A 19,241-nucleotide genomic window follows, 5' to 3' on the forward strand; every position below is an offset into this window, starting at 1 on the left:
AATATCCTGTGTAAAACATTCCAGAGACAACACCAGCCTCTCTCTTCTCTGTATATCTAATTTGGGTACTTAACTGCATGCACTTTTAAACTGTTTCGTATTTTCATGTGTAAATGTCCTAACTTCCCACACAAGTAGGAAGCCCCTAACATGTCAACATTTGGTACCATGTTGGGTCATATTTTAGTGCTTTATTTAAATAAAAAGTAATGCAGCTGCACACAGAGCTCGCATAGCTTTGAGCAGAGGAGGAAGTAAAGAACAGAAGGCTTGTGTAGTAGAAATGTGAACTTTGGAATCAAACAAATGTATTTGAATCTTGGTTCCACCCTTCATAAACAAAGTCACCTCAGGCAAATTAATTAATCTCTTTGAGACTGAGCTTCTTCATATGCACAGGGCACACAGCAGGTGCTCAATATTTACCGAATTTACTCCAAAAATTGAGATAATAATACCTGTAGAGTAGTTGGGAAAATTAAATATGATCATTACAATAACTGCTTAGGCAGCATATTTCAGTTTGCAAAATAAAGGGAAAAGGTTACAAACGTGAAATAAGAGGGTGGAGGATGCGTTAAATATGTGATGGGGATTAAGGACGGCACTTGTTGCGATGAGCAGCAGGTGTTGTATGAAAGTGATGAATCACTAAATTCCATACCTGGAACTAATATTACACTGTATGTTAAGTAACTGGAATTTAAATCAGAACTTAAAAAACTAAGAACAAAAGAGAACAAACATCCAAGCAGTATTACAAAATCATTTATAAATAGATCTACAATCAAATTATATTAGATATAGCAGGAATTATCTCTTATATAACTAAAGGATTAGAAATCAAACAATCGAAACATCAGATAAATAAATCCCAGAAGTGAAAATCTTTCTCAGAAGACTAGTTATATTTCTTCAGTCTATATCTATTCAAATATATGCTAAAAACAGGTGGTTTTCAATGGAATGGGATAATTTTGTCTTCCACCGGGTTAGAGGTAAGAAGTGTAGAGGGGTCAAGGAAAGGCAGTAGCACCAGTGTGGGGAGACAGAAGCAGGACATGGTATGGAAAGTTGGGAGGATGGAAGGTCAAGGCCAGAGGCAGCTATCACAGGTTGAGGTCACAAATAGAGCTTTCTGCAAAGTCACACATGGGGGCTCATGAGCCCAGACTTCAAATGTGTAGAATAAATGGTCTAAAGCCCAGAAAGAACAAGTGAAGAAACAAGAGCTATGTCAGCAGGATCAATTACCAGCAGTGGGACAGGGCCTGGGACTGTGTTAATGGTCTTTTGAAAGCAGGATATTCTAATAGGTTGTCGACACAAAGTGAGAATTGTTCACCATTGTTGCAGCTCACAGTCTACAGTTGTACACAAGTAAGTGAATGAGAGTGGGTCAGTATTTCTCAGGCTCAGCAGCGGAAACCAGCAGCCCTTCCTTCCACTGACCATCTTGATAACCTACTGAAACGGCTCTGTGCCTAGATGTGGTGTGCTTATTTCTCCCACCAGGGGAAATTTCTGTTATATCCGAGATACCAAGATGTTCAGCATGGCATTGCCCTCTCTGAGCAGTATCAAACTACCCTCCAGGACTCACACTCCACTGCCCCATTCTGATTAAACTGGGCAGAGTCTTTAAGGGGATCCAAGTCAGCTCTCCTAGTGCCAGGAGATTTAAAGAACGTGGGAATTTCCTCATGAGATATTTGCAAACAAAGATAAATAAAATATGTTCTCTTCTGTATTCCCATAGAATGAATCCTCTATTACATCAAAATTAGTTCACTGTAGTTTATACCCATTGTTGTCAGAATGGTTTTGTGTTATTAATAAAGGCAAATTCTCAACTGAGGCCCTTTCATAAAAGGTGCAGATCCTGGTAGACTCAGGGTGTTTGGGGAAGGATGGGGGAAAGATGAGATACAAAAAGGGAAGGACCGCAAAAATATCAGAATAAACAGAAAAGATACCACCCTGTCAGATTCGTGGCTTACAGAGCAGCAAATCTGCCAAATGAAGACAAAACTGGCCTAGGTTATATATAAGGCAAAAATCTAAAATAGGAGAAAAAGTCAGGGCTCAGAGTTATTTTAGAAATAGTGCATGTATGTGTAAATTCAGAAGTAATCTGACAATTTTCAAGTAAAAACAACAAAGAAAGGTAAAGTTTGAGTGATATCAGCTCAAGCTGTAAACCAAATTTAAGATTCATAGGTTCACTAGGTGTGGTAGCTGATGAGAAGAAAAAATGTGGGCAGCAACTCTTTAGAGCCTCATTAATGAAGTGTTGTGACTGCTTTACACTACAACGGCAAAGCTGCACCGAAGGACAAGAGACGGCATGGCCAGCAAAATGTAAAATACTTACAATTGGGTGCTTTACAGAGAAAGTTTGCCAAATCTTGCTGCAAAGCAAGGCTCCTCGTGGGCCTCTAAAGGAATCGGTGAGGACAGGACAAGCCTACTATAGAAGCAGGAGTTACACCAACAACCAACCCTCTTTCTTTACTCAACAGTTTAGTAAGTTCATCTAAACAGTAGGCATTTGCTTTGATGTGTGGAGCACTCAAAAACTAAGGGCTATCCCATAAATGTCTAAGAATGAGGCTCACTAACCAAATCAGTAGATGATCTGGCAAGGGAAAAAAAAAATGTTGGCATTTGTTTGTAGTACAGTTCTGCTTCCGAGGGTATCACTAAAATGCTTCCCAAAATGGTGGGCAAGCAGCTGGGAGTTTTAGGTACCTGCCAGATAAAGGAGACAGTGACTCTGACCACTAGACAAAGATGCCTCAGATTCTCCAGGTTGCATGGGAAATATGTCAATGATTACTGAAAGGGTGTGGACCAAGATTCCAATAGGATGGGAATTTCAGACTAAGTGATAAGGGACTGTTTAGGAAGACCAGGCGGTAAAAAGAGATATATTAACTCATATGATTTGACCTTCCAGACCAGGTAGAAGCCCTACGTTTGCTCTCCTGTTTTGCAGTTTTTGTTTAGGTGTGGGCTTTCCCTGGGCCACTGATACTCATTTTAGCTAGATGAAAATGAAAGTTCCATTGAGGAACCCTCTGCTTGCATAAAACAACATAAGTTAAAATTTATACTTTTTTTCCAATTTTATTAAAGGACATTCCTTTGTTCCATTTCAGATTATCTACACTTAATAAAAATATATGTTTATTAACATGCATTGTTTAATGCTTGCAACAGTTATTTATTGAGCACATACCCTTTTTTTTTTTTTTAACGTTTATTTATTTTTGAGACAGAGAGAGACAGAGCATGAACGGGGGAGGGTCAGAGAGAGAGAGAGACACAGAATCTGAAACGGGCCCCAGGCTCCGAGCTGTCAGCACAGAGCCCGATGCGGGGTTCGAAATCACGAAACCGCGAGATCGTGACCTGAGCGGAAGTCGGACGCTTAACCGACTAAGCCACCCAGGCGCCCGTATTGAGCACATACCTTAAGCCGGACACTATTTTGTTCGTATAAGGGATACGAACAACAGTTAACAAGCGAAGTCCCTGCCTTTATTGGGTTTTATGTGCTAGTGCGTAGAAAATTGATTTACTTTACTGGCTACTGAACAAGTAAATGTTCAGTATCATGATAAATGCTACAGAAAAAAACAAAGCAAGGAAGGAAGAATATAGGGAGCGCAGGGTGGTCATGGGGAAGGAAGGTTGCTTTTTTATGCAGAGCTGTCAGGGGAGGCCTCCTGGATGAGGTCATGGTTGAGCAGCGGCCTAAAGGAAGTGAGCCAGCATCACTGCAGTGGGGAGAAGCAGTGCCCTCAGAAGGAACACAGGGTACAGCGGAGGAACCCCCAGGAACCCAGAGGGGCTGGGTCAGAGCAAGTGAGGGAGAGAGAAGAAAAGTAAGGTCCAGAAGGTAAAGGGACAGGTAATCCTTGGGTTGGGCCTCAGACCATTGTGAGGGCTGTAGGACTTGTCCCGAGTGACGTCAGAAGCCACTAAGCAGCTTTTGAGCAGAGAGACATGGTCAGAATTCACGGAGGCCACAGCAATCCTGTTAAAATTAAGCAGGATCCTGCCACTTCACTAAACGATAAAATGTTCCCAAATTAAAGACAAATAACTACAACATAAACATGCCCATTTGCATATTTTCTCAAAAAAATAACACTTTCTAGTTTTTGGAAAAACCTCAGGAGAGAATTACAACTTTTTTTTTTCATTTTATTGTGAGATAAACACTTTGCAACCGCTATATTAACACATCACCGATTCAGATTAAATGGGGAGAAGACCTGTCAAACTTAAAGACTAAATAATCTCTTTGATTTAAATAAATTTCACTATCCTTTAGTGTGTGAAGAAATAAGACTTGCCAACAATGCCTAATAAAACTTCTCTTAATAAACAGATTTTTAAAGGATTATAATTAGCATATGTCAGCACCAGTCTATGCTAGGTTACCTTCTGATTACAATGCAATTTCTATGCTTCACTTTAATTAGATATGTCTTAATTGTCTCAAAAGCAGTTTATACTCTACATTAGATGCATATCTATAATCTTACATTATTCATTTTCTTAAATTATTTTTTTGGGGGTGCATTAGTAATGTAAAGGTATAAGTACGCATAAGTAAGTGTAAAAACTAGCTCAGTTTCTGTCCAGAGGTTTAATTACCAAGGGGGCTGGGTGGTATTTCTCCCTTCCACAGTCAGGTTGCATCTCCAATCTAAAAATGCATGCTTTTTGATAACACATTGGAGAGAAATGGAGAGAAATTTGTGAATCCTTTTATGTGAATTACAAAATCATTAAGACTAACATGAGAGTCACATTTAAGATTAAGAGACCATTTTACTTTATTTCTTCAAAGTAAGTCTTGTTCCATTTTAATATGATATCTATTCCAAAAGGTCCATATTTGGGCTCTACTGGTCTCTGGAATATTCCAAACTACATGAAATATTGGTGTCAATATACAATTTTATGGACAGGGACAAAAGTTTATCTGAACAAGTTTCAAAATCCAAAAAGGATAAAATCAAAATGAGTCACAATAAAGATAAAATTATCTTCCAGATAATTACTTCTTTCTTATCCACATGTGATTCTTGGGAGGTAGTCTCCTCATTTTACTTCAATATTGACTTACAGAGTTTATTCATAGTTTTAAATTAAAAAAAAAAAAACTTTCAATATGTAAATATCCTTTTTCAGTGATTTAGGACAAATCTATATTCTAAGCTGTGACATCATTTATGACTGACATTTAAACTAGTTCTTTATTTTTCTACTCTTTTGTTAAATGGGAACATTTTAGAAAGTTTTGCTCACAGGATAGTCTATATAAGTATCATTGCTTACTTGGCTTTCATTTAAAGGGACATACTAATTTTTTTTTTTTTTTTTTAATAAGGAAATTGCCTGGGTCCAAAGTTAAACCAAATAAGTCTGACTCTTTGTCATATCATTGCTATTCTTACCTTATATCAGGGTTTCTCAATCTCAGCACTATTAATATTTTGGACCAAATAATTCATTATTGTGCAATGTTGGATGTTAGAAGCATCTGAGGCCTCTACTCAATTGATGCCAGATGGGCACCTCCAGTTATAATGACCAGAACACATACTGCCAAATGTCCCCAGGAAGAAGAAACAGTAGGCTACAAAATCACCCCAGGTTGAAAACCTACCTTAAATCAATGATTTTTTCGCTTTTTGGGGGTGGGGGAAAGGGAGTGGCCTAATCTCATTTCTCTTGTCCATATTATGAATATATTCTTAGAAAGTGACCAGGAGATGTAATTTAACTTTAAAGGGCAGATTTATAAAAGGAGTATCAAAAGAAAAGGTTGCTGGAATAATCTATAGATATGAGAATGACATTTGAAAACCATGTTTTATCATAGCTCTTCTCTTATAAAGTTCTTAAGAAATAAGTTTAAATGTACATTTGGTACTACCAGCTTTTAAATGAGAAATTGTTTGGGGGATAGCTATTGGCAGAAGAAAAAAATATGATCTTCAATTTCACAATACCTCCAACAAAATTAAGCCTGCTAATGAAACATAGTCTTAATCCTTTCCTTATAGTTAGAAGAGTATAAACTGATATAAGCCTATCTAAAGTCAACACATTTAAACCATTTTTGCTAAAATGAAAAGAAGCCTATATTGCTTTTTGTACACTTCCAAATATTTTGTCCCCAGAATATAACTTCCTTTTATTCATCCACAATAAAATTTTATAAATTTTATATATAAATTTGTTTTAAAGCACATTCAGAATAAAAATAATCTAAGAAAATTATTGTTGTTATTGGTCTTAAAAAATCATTTTCATACTCTTTACAACTAGATATTGGTCATCATCTGTCTTTGACCATCTTCACAATCCTCACACTGCTGTGTACACATTTATCCACTTTCACTATCCCTTGCATGTAAATCTTAAAAATACTTTTCATACTCTCTAGATTTTTATGTGGTCTCCCACATGTAAGTCAGATAGGATATATAATTAAAGTAATTATAAGGTTAATGAGCCAATAAACGATATACATTTGGCTAAGTCATGAGAGACCAGTGAGAAGTGATCCTTTCTCCAGTTGATAGAATGTGGGGGAAAGAACACTCTAGAAATGTTCAGCCACAGTTAAGTGTTGAGGTTGGTGTAGTGACTATCCTACTTGTTCAAAAGGTACTTTGAGAAGCCAATTTGACAGTCTTTATTTCCTGCATGAAAAAAAGAACCCAAAATCAAAAGTCTAGCTACATTCAAGTCTTGGTCCAGGAGGTATGATCATAACCACTGCCAACCACTGCCATCCTGAAGATGAATGCTCAAATGGGGAGAGGCTTGCAGTTTTTAGCAAAAAGTGAATGATCAGGGTTTTATGTGGTGTTATTTGCAATGTTGATTTTTCCTTCTTTGTCCATGCCCCCCCCCCGAAGGTATTTTCCAATCTTTAAAAATAATTTAATCATGTTCTCAAATCAACTAAATTTCTAATTTCTTCCACCTTCCTTTTCCTTTGTCCCCTATTAATGATATCAACATCTCTCCAGTCACCCTAACTAGAAACCTCACAGAAACCACTTTCTATATCATTTACCACAATTTAACTTCTGCCCAAGATCTCCTAATTCTACCTTCACAATATCTCTAGTATCTTTGCCCTTCTTGCCATCTCTGTTCCCATTACCATGGTTCAGGAATTCATCATTTGTCTTATGCATAAACTAATTCAAAAGACTTTCAAATGCTCTTTCAACACAAATTTCTCCTGACTCCAAAAAATTATGTTTATTACTGCCAACTTTTTCTTCTAAGAAACCAATATAATTATGAGTCAACTAAATAAATCTTTAATAATGCCTCATTTCTAAAGATTAGAAATCAAACACTTTGGCATAGAAAAGCCAAGACTCTATCTTATCATTCCCAATCAAGCTTTAAGGCCAATATACAGATTATACTCTAGTCATTCCAGATTTTCTATCATTCTTCGAGTGTAACCATAGACTTTTACAACTGATCTTTTCCTTTTGTTTTGTCGTTGTATACTGTTATTGAATACAATACCTACTTCTTTATGGCAAAAATTCTTTTCATTATCCAATGTATTTCAGCTAAAATGCTTAGTTTATTCTCTAGAGCTCTCATGGTACATTAGTAATAGATTCATTAAAGTTTGTAGCCACAATGTATTTTAGTTGCACACATAACTCTCTGCCCTCCAAAACTGTGAACTTGTGGTCAAGGACTATGATTCATTCATCTTCGTAGGCTTTCAGTATTTTAACTGCAACAGAGTTAGCAGTATTCAACTCATTGCTTAATAGTAATCACTGGAAACAGAAGACAACTTGCAAATTACATATACTTTTATTCTGCTCATCTTTTTTGTCATTTTACCTTTACCCACACTGGTATAATTCTTTAATTCTGAAATCAAATATGGATTTAAAAAAAAACCACTCATCTAATGATGAGTTTTAAGAAATTAAAAGAAAAAAAAATAGTTTACTTTTTATTTTCATTTTTACTTTTAAATTTATTTTGAGAGAGCGAGCGAGAGCATTCATACACACTGCTACAGGGAAGAGGCAGAGAGAGAGGGGGAGAGAGAATCCCACACAGCCTCTGTGCGGACTGTTAGATCTGAGCCGAGATCAAGAGTTGGACATTAACTAACTGAGCTACCAGGCACCCCAGAAAAAATAATATGTAGAAAGAAATTAAATAGGTTTATTTTATTATATTTTTCAAAAGCTTTTAAGAAATGTTTTCAGAGCTAAGCAAAATATAACACTATGCTTCAACAATTCAATTTGAAAGTAGAGCTCTGCTCTCAGTGAAAAATAGATTAATAATTAAAGCACAGATGTGTATGTGCATTTTTTAACAAATCCACATAAAGTCATCTATATATGCAAAATCACTGATACCTAATGAAATCATAATTCAGAATATCCTTATGGTGGAAATTTAAGTTTCCAGTTTTTGTTAGTCAAATAATCCATTTTCTGAACAGAACACATGACAGACAAGATTTCCTCTACTTCAAATAATGGAATCATAAAAATTACTGCTATCTTCTTTGGTGGTTAACATTGCAGGTTACAGAAATTTTTCTTATTCTATGCATTTGGTTGAACTACTTACACATAAACTCATCACTAAAAATTTGAAAGTAATCTTTGAAGAATAAACTATAAAAACTACTGACCTTCAATAGTGTGGACAGAATATTACCAAGCAGTTTGTATCATTTCATAGGAAATGTATAAATTACGACAGAAGTACAAAATGTGAAAAAATACCTTAAGAAGAATTCAAGTTATATGACTGTTTGTACCTATTTCCTTTCCTTCAACACAGGCTTTTAGCCTTTCACACTAAATAATCAACAAAATGAATATATCAAACAACAATCTGACATAATCATTACTCTACAGCAAGACCATTAGAGCTGGGGTAGTTTTTGGGAAGCAGATGCAAATCAAATACAAAGAACAAACACTTCTACCTGTGGAACATTTTAAAAGAGAATATATTCTTCAAATTTATAAAGAATAAGAGTATAGAGCTACCTCTCCTAAAGTGGCAACTTTTCTATCAAACTAAACCACAGTTACCTTACAAAATGCTAAAAATAAATGTATAATGGGACTCTAAATTACACTTTCAAAAGTTATCTGAAAACTCTAAATTATTATTCCTTTGTCTATTCTATTAAAATAAGTTATAGGCAAAGATAAAAATAAGCTATAAGCAATAATTGCTTCAAACACTCCCCCTCCCGCACACACATATATGCACAACTCCAAGGGTTTATCTGGTCTTAGAATCCATCATCTCATAAGTGTCATATCCTGATTCTTTTTCTACAAATTAAAGAATAGGTTTTTTTTTTTTTAATTATCATATGTTACACATCAGCTACTGTTGTTAGTTTCCTTAACTTTTATTGTTTTCTGACAAATATTTCTCACTCACTTTCCCCATCAATAAGAGAGGAGAGTAAAAGATATTCTTGCATAGCAAGTAAATAATTAATTCAGGATCAGATATGACTGCTTAAAAGGTTTTTCACCAAGACAATAAAAACGATTGGCATTAAAGTATAATTAGTTCTACAGTATCTGTATTTGCCATAAGTATTTCAATGATCTCATGCTGATATTTCCCTCAGAGAATAAGAACTAGAAATAAATAGAATTATATAATATCTGCAGCAAAGGATCTCAGTCTGCTGTTATTTTAACGAATTTTCATAAAATTTGGAGATCCGTATTAAACAACAATGTGAATAATTCAGAATTACACAACTCTAGGCAACACAGTGAAGTGCTGAAGAGCCTGGATAGTGATAACCAGTCTGTGGCAGCTGAAATCTCCTCAATTCTTCTACTTACTAGCTATCTGACTTTAGTTAACTGTGTAACCTGTTTGGGCTTTATTTCCTTGTCTGTAAAATGGAGATGAGAATGGCACTTGTTTGTGTTGAAGATTACAAGACTGGATGCATGGAAAGCATTTAGATTACTGCCTGATAACACAGTCAACAGTTCTCCTGTTAATTCTAGTGACAAAGTTCATTGGAATTCCAACCCAATATTTTTTTCTTTTATTCAGGCCATCTTCAAAGCTTAACACAATAGCTTATTGTATCTAAGTTTATTTTTATTGCAAAACTATCAGAAGAAAGGGAAACAGCAATGATTTTTAAGGGATTAAAAGGTTCCTCAGATCTTTTCAGGGATTCCAGGTTACAGGAGTTATTCTTACCCAGGGTGAGGTAAGGGAATGGAGAGTGGATTCTATCAAGCCCCAGTAAAACAAGCAAACAAAGAAACAAAAAGGTGCTAGTAATGTTTGGAATTATTTTTTCTTTCATAGTTTCAGTGTAGGGCACAATTCTGAGCCCAAGAAACTGTTAGAAACTTTCAATATTCTGGTACGAGATTCTACCCTGAACTTAGCGAAGACAAGACAAAATGGACATAAAATAGGTTTAGAAGAACAAAACAGAAGATGTATTTAGGCATTATGCGTTGATAAATCAAAGTGTACTATTCAGTAAGTCCAAAGCACAAATTGTCCTTCATTTGTAACAGAAGAATCATTTATTCTCTATAGTTTCGTATAAAATCCAACTATTCTAGGGGCGCCTGGGTGGCGCAGTCGGTTAAGCGTCCGACTTCAGCCAGGTCACGATCTCACGGTCCGTGAGTTCGAGCCCCGCGTCAGGCTCTGGGCTGATGGCTCGGAGCCTGGAGCCTGTTTCCGATTCTGTGTCTCCCTCTCTCTCTGCCCCTCCCCCGTTCATGCTATGTCTCTCTCTGTCCCAAAAATAAATTAAAAAACGTTGAAAAAAAACAAAATTAAAATAAATAAATAAATAAATAAATAAAATAAAATAAAATCCAACTATTCTAATATAACACAGGGAAGTGGCTATTTCACTGATACAGGTAAAAAATAATTTATTTACAAAGAAGCCAATAAAAAGGACTCATATTCAAACACTAATTAAAAATGAATTTAAAATGTTATCTTGTATCAACAATTTTTATATCCATATTTTATCTTTCTACCAAATAATTTGTTTACTGAAGATGATGATAAATTTAACTTTCAAGCAAGAATTATGAAGGGCCCATCACTGGTACCATAATAAATGAAAAGAAAAAAAGAAAAAGCTACAGTAGATAATGAGAAATTTTGAAAATAATTATTTGCTGGATAAAAAAAAAAAAAAAAAACCTTTCTGTGCTGTTTCTCACATTTGTGAAGAGAGGGTAATCAATTCTACAGACAATAAGATATTCTGAGAAGTAATTTAGCCTTTACACCAAATAATCAAGATAAAGAGGTGAGATTTAACCAAATAAAAGGTGAATATAAAACAAGAGTACTTTGCCTTGTTACTACTGAATAGTGTTAAATTACCTTTTATCTACTGAAAAGTCAGTAGAGCAAGTTGTTTAGCAATAAAAATTACTTATTCTTGTATAATTACAAACTGTTATGAATATTAGGCATAATTGCCAATAATGGAGGAGGTCATAGAGAAAAACTTTAAGTGTCACTCTCTTGCAATGTTGTTATATTTCTCACAACATTGAAAAAGACTTTTGAGTATCATTCATAAAATCATTAACTTTGTTTCCTCAGCACACTAATTAACATTTACTCTGCACTAACTGTGTTCTCCTTTCCCATGCGACTCTTGCAAAGGATTCCAAACTGGAATATCATAACAAATAGACCTATAAGGCATTTTAATCATTTGCTAACTAACTACTGGGAATATTTAAGTATTTATTGAATTTAGGCTTGCACAGTGTGATTCGAGTGTTTCTTAAAAATTCTAGGAACCTGGAAGAGGACTGCATGCAGAGTAGAACAAAAATGTAAAATTTGCTAAAAGCAAAAGTCCAAAAAACAATCAATCAACACACACCACCACCACCACCAAACAAAAGTGACTTAATTTTGTCTTGTGAAAATCAGAGGTATGACATTTAAATCAAGGATTATTTGCAAAGACTAGGGAGATCTCAGATTGAAGTTGAAATATTAGTTTTACAGTAGGACACAATGCCTCCTAAGGTCAGGGAAAAGAAAAGACACTACATGCAAAATGAAGTAATAAGCAGGTTGTGCATTTTTAATCCCTTTGGAGATCTGTGTGTGACCTTGGGTATTATCTCCCTTACTGAACCCTCCAATCTCCATCTGCAGAATCTAGGTTGGATTTAGATAATTCCTAAAGGCTCTTCCAGTTTTACATTCTAGGAAAAGAAAGTTATATAAATCCTAGATGCCATAAATGATCACTCATGAGTATGGAAAAACCTGCTTATATAGAAAGTGTCAGAGCAGAATAAAGTGAGGTTCACAGAGTCTATAGACTTTTCCACTAATATTGTGTCTTTAATTTTCTATTGCATCTTATAATGAGTTATTTTGTTTATGTGTTTTGGGGTAGTGGCTGAGAGGCCTGGTAGGAAGGTAGTAATCACTAAGGTATTATGATGTTATCTCAGAATGGTTAACTCACTGTACTAGGGGTCTGAGGGTAATAATACAGACTAGATTTTTTTTTTTAAGGCCACATAGCCCTTCCTTTGGCTCTCTAGCTCCTGGGATTCATTGAGCCATATCAGTAAAGGCTTACCTTACAAAGGAGGTATTGATCCTCTACAAATACAAATGTTCCTTTACACTTTCAAAAAACTGTCTTGCTCTTTCTAAAGTCTACACAAAGTGTAACTTCAGGTCTTCAGAGAATGGGATAGCCCAGCAACAAAATTTATCATCCCACAAACTGAAAAGCTACCTCACATATCGATCTCCTTACAAATAAAGGGTAAGTGTGTATCTTCTCACTTGGGACCTCAGATAGGTTAGATCAGAGTTCTTGATATTTTCTCTTTTCCTTTCTTGGCCCACTTCTTTTCAGATAAATATAGTCGCATTAAATGAGCATTTTGCCTGATCTCCCAAAACTCCCTGTTTAAATTATTTGGACTTCACCAAAGGTTTCAATAAATTCCTCAATAATAATGTTTACCAAAGATCAAGTATGAAAAAAACAGAAATATAAAATAATTTTGAGAACAATTTGGCTATTGCCTCAAGTATTTTATTTCACTACCTTAAAGGTATTTTTCCCTCACTTTAGTAGATAGGCTAACATATATAGCTCAAACTATTTGATTTACCCCAGATCTGTTTATACCTCAAGAAAAAATGAGCCCATTTTATTAAAATAAAGGATGAACATAACAATAAAAAATAAGCTAATTAACAGAAGATTGAGGTGAGATATTATCTCCACATTTCTTTAACACCTGAAGATAAAGTTAGCTATAATCTTTCTCGTTGGGGGTTCAACCAGAATTGTCAAGCCAGCTGCTCTAAATGCAGGGAAAAGATGGAGCTGCTCAGAAAACTGCCTGCACTCCCAAATTTGTTGAACCAAAAGACGCATGGTGCTTTCTTGTGGACTATGTGGAGCACACAGAAGAGAGGTCCACCTGTAGCTATTTAAATTCTTACCAAAAAGATGGTGCCAAGGATGATAAACACCTTAATTAGTTCTAATGAACTAATGAAGCACTATATCATCTCTGATTGTGCTCAGCTGACTACAGTCCATTTTACACATAGCAGACAGAACAAATCAGATGACAACCCACTTTTGCTTAAGACCCTTCTACTGGCTTCTCATTGCACTTAGAATAAAACCTAAACAACTCTAACCTGGCTTACAAGGCCCTACGTGGTCACGCACCTACCTATCCTTCTGACCTATGGCAGGTTGCTCTCTCCTTCACTCATGGTAGGCTCCACGCTGATCCTCTGACTCTTCCCCTAACAGGGAAGTTCACTCTGCCTGTAACCTTTTCTCGCTAAGGTTCTTCATCATGGATTCTTGTCTTAAAGATATCAATTTAAATGTGACCCCTGCAGACATATCTTGCCTGGCAAGCCACTCTAAAGTAATGACAAAGACTGTCCCCTTGACCGAAATGTAGGCTCCTTTGAGCCCACTTTTTGACTAGGCCTTGTCTCAGCCCTATACTCAACCTGGCTAAGATAGTCTTAGCAAAGAACTTACCAAGTTATCCCTCCATCTTTGATATGTGATTGCCCCTGACATCTGATCAAGTTCTTCATCCTTCACCATTGATGTCAAAGTCTATGGCCTTCCTTTAATAAGAGTCTTGTTAGTAGTTTAGTAAGTTCATTAAGAATCCCCCCACGTTTGATATCTCCTCTTAGTAATCTTCACTTCATTGACCCCTCATTCTGCTCCCTGGCTATAAATCCCTACTTGTCTCTGCTGTATTTGAAATTGAGCTAAACTCTTTACCCTAATGCAATAATATAGAATAAAATCTGTCTATTGACTTTAATGAGTGTCTGATTCTGTTTCTCTTTGATAGCAGCCACCCAATCCTCTGGTGTCAAATTACCCTATTTTAATTCTCTGCATAGAACTAATCTCCATGACATAATGATGGCCATTTATGGTCTATCTCCTTACACTACGGTGTGACCTTTGGGAAAAGCAGGGATATTGTTTCTCTTGATTCCCACTTCATCTCCACCAGTGTGTTGAGCCTAGAAACCTGCTGGCAACGGCTATACACTAAATAAATTTTGTTGAGTAAGACAATTTAAAAAATTATATTTTCATGGTTTATCTAAATGGGTATGAAAGCATGTAGAAGAGAATACCGAAAGTTATCATTATACATAAGATCTATCCACAAAAGGCAGAAATAAATACCACAAATCTTAAAAGTTGTTTCCTTTGGTTTCTTCTTTAGAAATCACTGTATTTTCCAAAATTTCCACTGTGTGTTTTACTTTGAAAATCAGAAAAGCATTAAAAAAAAACTAAAGAAAAAAAAAGTGGCTTATGAATTACCAATTTTAGTTGGTTTATAATGTGTTTCTTCAAGAGAAACCTTTTCCTTGCAAGTTCTCAGATTATCAATTCTGTGCCAAGAGAAAGGCCCATAAAAAAATAAAAAAAGTAACCAGCAAATTTTCACTGGAGAAAAAATTGTCAAAAGTTGTATTTTCTTCCTTCAAGTTCTAAAACCTGAGAGATTTTAAGGTAACCAAGCAAAAAACAGAATAGAGGAAAGGAAAAAGAGGATAAGAGTCCCATACTAGATATCACATCTATTCAGGAGAATCAAGACCAAATGCTGTTTTTCTGGAGTGAACTGAAGCAGTAGTGAGTAAGCACGAGTGATCTATGTGACACTGTTAACCAAGTGCAATAATCTCAACAGGAACAGCAGGACTCTGCTTATTGCACGGTTTGCCTCTACTCTTCAGTATAATCTCAGATATCCATTATGGCATCCATCTTTAGTTTGCTGCTACTATTTTTTTGACAATTACTGTTGGTGTTTAATCATCTCTCTTTACACAACAACATACAACATCGTCAGATTTCATAACATGAAGATCAATTAAGATAATCAATTAGGATAACACAGAATGAAAAACAGCTCAAACACATTTCTCAAAGTAGAAAAAAAGTTTTGGTGGAATCCACTCGATGAGCTCTGGCCTCTGAGTTTTTACATCGGCTGTCTGTTCCCTCTGTCTGTTGATCCTTTTTTCACCAGAGAGTCAAATGACTTGCTTCCTCCTGTTCTTCAGGTCTTCCAGTTTCATTCTCAGCGAAGTCACCCTGACCAACTATCTAAAATCAAAATCCCCCAACATTCCCAATTTCCATTCCCTGCTTTATTTTTCTTCTCAGTACCTATCACAATATATAATATCCTATACTTTGTTTATTGTCTGTCCACCCCAAAAATGCAACCTATATGAGGGCAGGTATAATGGTCTGTTGTATTACTGCTGCATTATCAGAGAATTAACTTGTTGAATGAATGAATAATATGAATGAATTTGCCACTGTTATCATTTCTGAGAGTGAGTCTTAGAAGTATAATCTATCGATGATTCATACCCTGCAGTACGGGGTCACTAAAAATCTTTCTTGTGATTATAAACAGATCCCAGAATTCAAGGACCTGTAATTTCATAGTTGCTTTCATACTCCTGAACTCTTGAGAAATGGAAGAAAATCTCAAGTGAGGCAACCAAGGAGCCATGATATTGGCTGCTATGGACCACTGAAAAAAATTATATGTAGTGGCAGGGTATGTAAAAGGTGCTGTCTAGCTCAGAAAACTTTAGAACTTTCCCCCATGAACAACTTCCCCTTCATTAGTAAGGTTATTCTACATGGGTTTTCAAAAGGAAAATTGTTCTTGTTTTAGTTTGAGTGTCTTTAGAATGTTTGACTTTGGTCTCCTAGAGGAAATGAGGACAACTAGTTTCATTATCTACAAAAACTGAGTTCCACAGAAAGACCCTGATTAAAAACAAAATAACAATTCTTGTTCATAAGAATAACAAGTGCATAAAATTTCATTTTATCTTAAACCTGAACATGAACAGTGCTCTTTAAACCATAGTGGGTCATATTGTGTAATTTCTCACTAGCCAATATTATGGGCTGAACTGTGTCTTTCCAAATTGTGTCTCAATCCCAGTACCTCCAAAAGTGACTGTATTTGAAGATGAGGTCTTGAAAGGGCATTTAAGTTAAAATGAGGTCATGAAGGTAGACCCTAACCCAAAATGATGGTGCTCTTATAAGAAGAGAAAATTACAACAGAGACAAGACCATGTAAAGACACAGGGAGAAGACATCTATCTACAATCCTAGGAGGGAAGTCTCAGAAGAAACAAACCTTGCCAACACCTTGATCTCAGATTTCTTACTTCCAGAATTGTGAGAAAATAAATGTCTCTGTTAAAGCCATCTAATCTGTTGTAGTTTGTTATGGCAGCCCTAGCAAAATAATATAGCCAACAAAACAAAGACTGTCATCAGGGTAAAATACTTAAAAAGAGGTAGATTTACATTTCAGCATTGTTTTGTTCTCTCTCCAACCAAAAGGTTCACTTTAGACAGCTGCTAGTTTGTTAATGCTTCAGATTTACTTGGCAGTATCCATTCATTCACTTAAGAATCTAAGAAGTATGCAGGATACTAAAAACTACAAGAGGAACAGAAATTGAATGGTCCTATTCATAAAAATAGAAGAACTATAAACCTTCTCAGTGAATGATTTTGCAATTCTACCACATTATCACTCCCTCTCTCACTACCTTTATATCACAGTTTGGTTGACAAGAAATCTCACCAGAGATGGGCAGTGCTATTTATCCAAAATAATCAAAACTCTTGTCACAGAATCATGTTCTTGTTCTTTTTGTTTTTCTTGTTGCTCTTTTTCTTTCCTTTGTTTCTTCTATTTTTCTTATATTCAGCATTTTTTTTTTAATTTTGAACATTATCATGCTATTTTGTAATTAATGAGGGATAATATTCTAAAATAACTTTACTAGTTTCTGGAAAAGAATCAATGATTATAAGAAAAACTCCTCACAGGATAGGGTAAAAAGTAATTTAGCTGACTAAAATAATGACATAAATTCTGTCTCCAAACTTCAGCAATGGCAGAAAATCCTTGAAAACACATAAAAGGACTATTAACCTAATGATACTTTATATTATTTTTAAAGTGCCAGTACACACTACCTTTTGAAAAACTTTTCAAAAATTGTAAAGAATCAAATGTAATCAAGACCAAAAATTAGGAATTTATTTCTTAAAAGTTGCAAATAGTCTACAGGGAGTCTGGGTGGTTCATTAGGTTGGGTATCTGACTTTGACTGAAGTCATGATCTCACCGGTCACAGTTCGAGCCCCTCAGAGCTCGAGCCCAGCGTCTGGCTCTGTGCTGACAGCTCAGAGCCTGAAGCCTGTTTCAGATTCTGTGTATCTTTTTCTCTGCCCACCCTCCCTCTGTCTCTGTCTCTGTCTCTCTCTCAAAAATAAACATTAAAATAAAAAAAAAAAATTAAGTTTCAAATAGTCTAAATTACTAAAGTAACATTTTTATTATGGTTAAACAATCCATAACATAAGCCTAAGTTAACATTTAAAATACACTGAAAAGATTTCCTTACCAATATTGGGGTGCTTCAAAAGACGGCAAATTCTAGCTTCTCTTTCCAGTTTCTGATGATCTGTTTAAAAAGAATAATAAAATAAATCACAGCTCTTAGCAAAAAAGATTAAAAGACAAAAAAAAGCATATCAAAATGACATAAAGTCTTTACATTTATTGATCTTTTGATCTCTTTTTAAAAAGTGATAATTTGTAACTAGGTGAACATAGCATAGTTGAACAATCTAATTTTCTTTCTTTTTCATTGGCTTGATACTTGATAGAATGAGATATAGAACAGAGCTGAATTTAGGTAGGTTGGAGAAAACAGTGAAAATGGCACAATAGTATTCTTTTACCTTAAGTATATATTATTACAACAATTTACATAACCCAAAATAGACATACACATTTAAGCAAAGGGTGCCTATCTAGACACTGGAATGCCATGGAAACAGTGCTAAGTAGGGTTATAGTTTGTCCCTAATGAAAAGGATTTCCTGTCCTGTCATATTTTCTATCAACCACTCTTCATTGTTGGTTCAACTTCCTAGGTTTATGATGTTCTTCCTTCTATCAGAGACTTCCAAAAATCCCAAATTGCCTGCTTATCTTCACCCTTCTAGGTATCCCTAACCACTTCTCTGAAAGAGCATGATCACTGTAACTTGCATTTTAAGAACTATTCAGACACTCTTCTTTGGCTTCTTTGTGGTGGTTCATATGTATATATTTATAACCAAAATCAATGGCCAAATTACAAAATAAATGGCAAAAAAGAAGAACAGGGCAGAAACACATGTTTCCAATAAGGACAGCACTGCAGAGTGGTCATTAGCTGAGAGCCTTACATAAATAACTGACTTAAATCTTACAATAGCCCTGTGAGAACAGGCAACATTATATCTATCTTCAAAATATAAAAAATAAGGCATAAAGAGGTTAACTGATTTGCCCTAGACTATAAAGTTAGTGGCATCTAGCAAATCAGTTCTCATTAAGTAGAATCATAAAAGAGCCTTAAGAGAAGGAGGGGAACACCCATCTAACTACCCACATATGGTGTATACCAATCATCCTCAACCTCTGTAGTCTCAGAAGCCCTTAGCACTCTTAAAAATTACTGAGAGTTTTATTTATATGGGTTTTATTTATATGGGTTTTATTTATATGGGT

General features: G+C 35.4%; 1 protein-coding gene across 12 annotated transcripts in view; it reads right to left on the reverse strand.

Annotated features, from left to right (window-relative positions):
- Positions 1 to 19,241, reverse strand: part of CAMK2D (calcium/calmodulin dependent protein kinase II delta) — a 312,759-nt gene that overhangs the window by 193,475 nt on the left and 100,043 nt on the right. For all 12 annotated transcript variants that reach the window (XM_049631079.1, XM_049631068.1, XM_049631071.1 and 9 more), the window contains exon 3: positions 18,085 to 18,144. In XM_049631079.1, coding sequence (XP_049487036.1) covers positions 18,085 to 18,144 — 60 coding nt within the window. The remainder of the gene's footprint in view (positions 1 to 18,084; positions 18,145 to 19,241) is intronic.

This window comes from Panthera uncia, chromosome B1 (genome assembly GCF_023721935.1).
Source record: "Panthera uncia isolate 11264 chromosome B1, Puncia_PCG_1.0, whole genome shotgun sequence".
In the NCBI taxonomy this organism is placed as follows: Eukaryota; Metazoa; Chordata; class Mammalia; order Carnivora; family Felidae; genus Panthera; species Panthera uncia.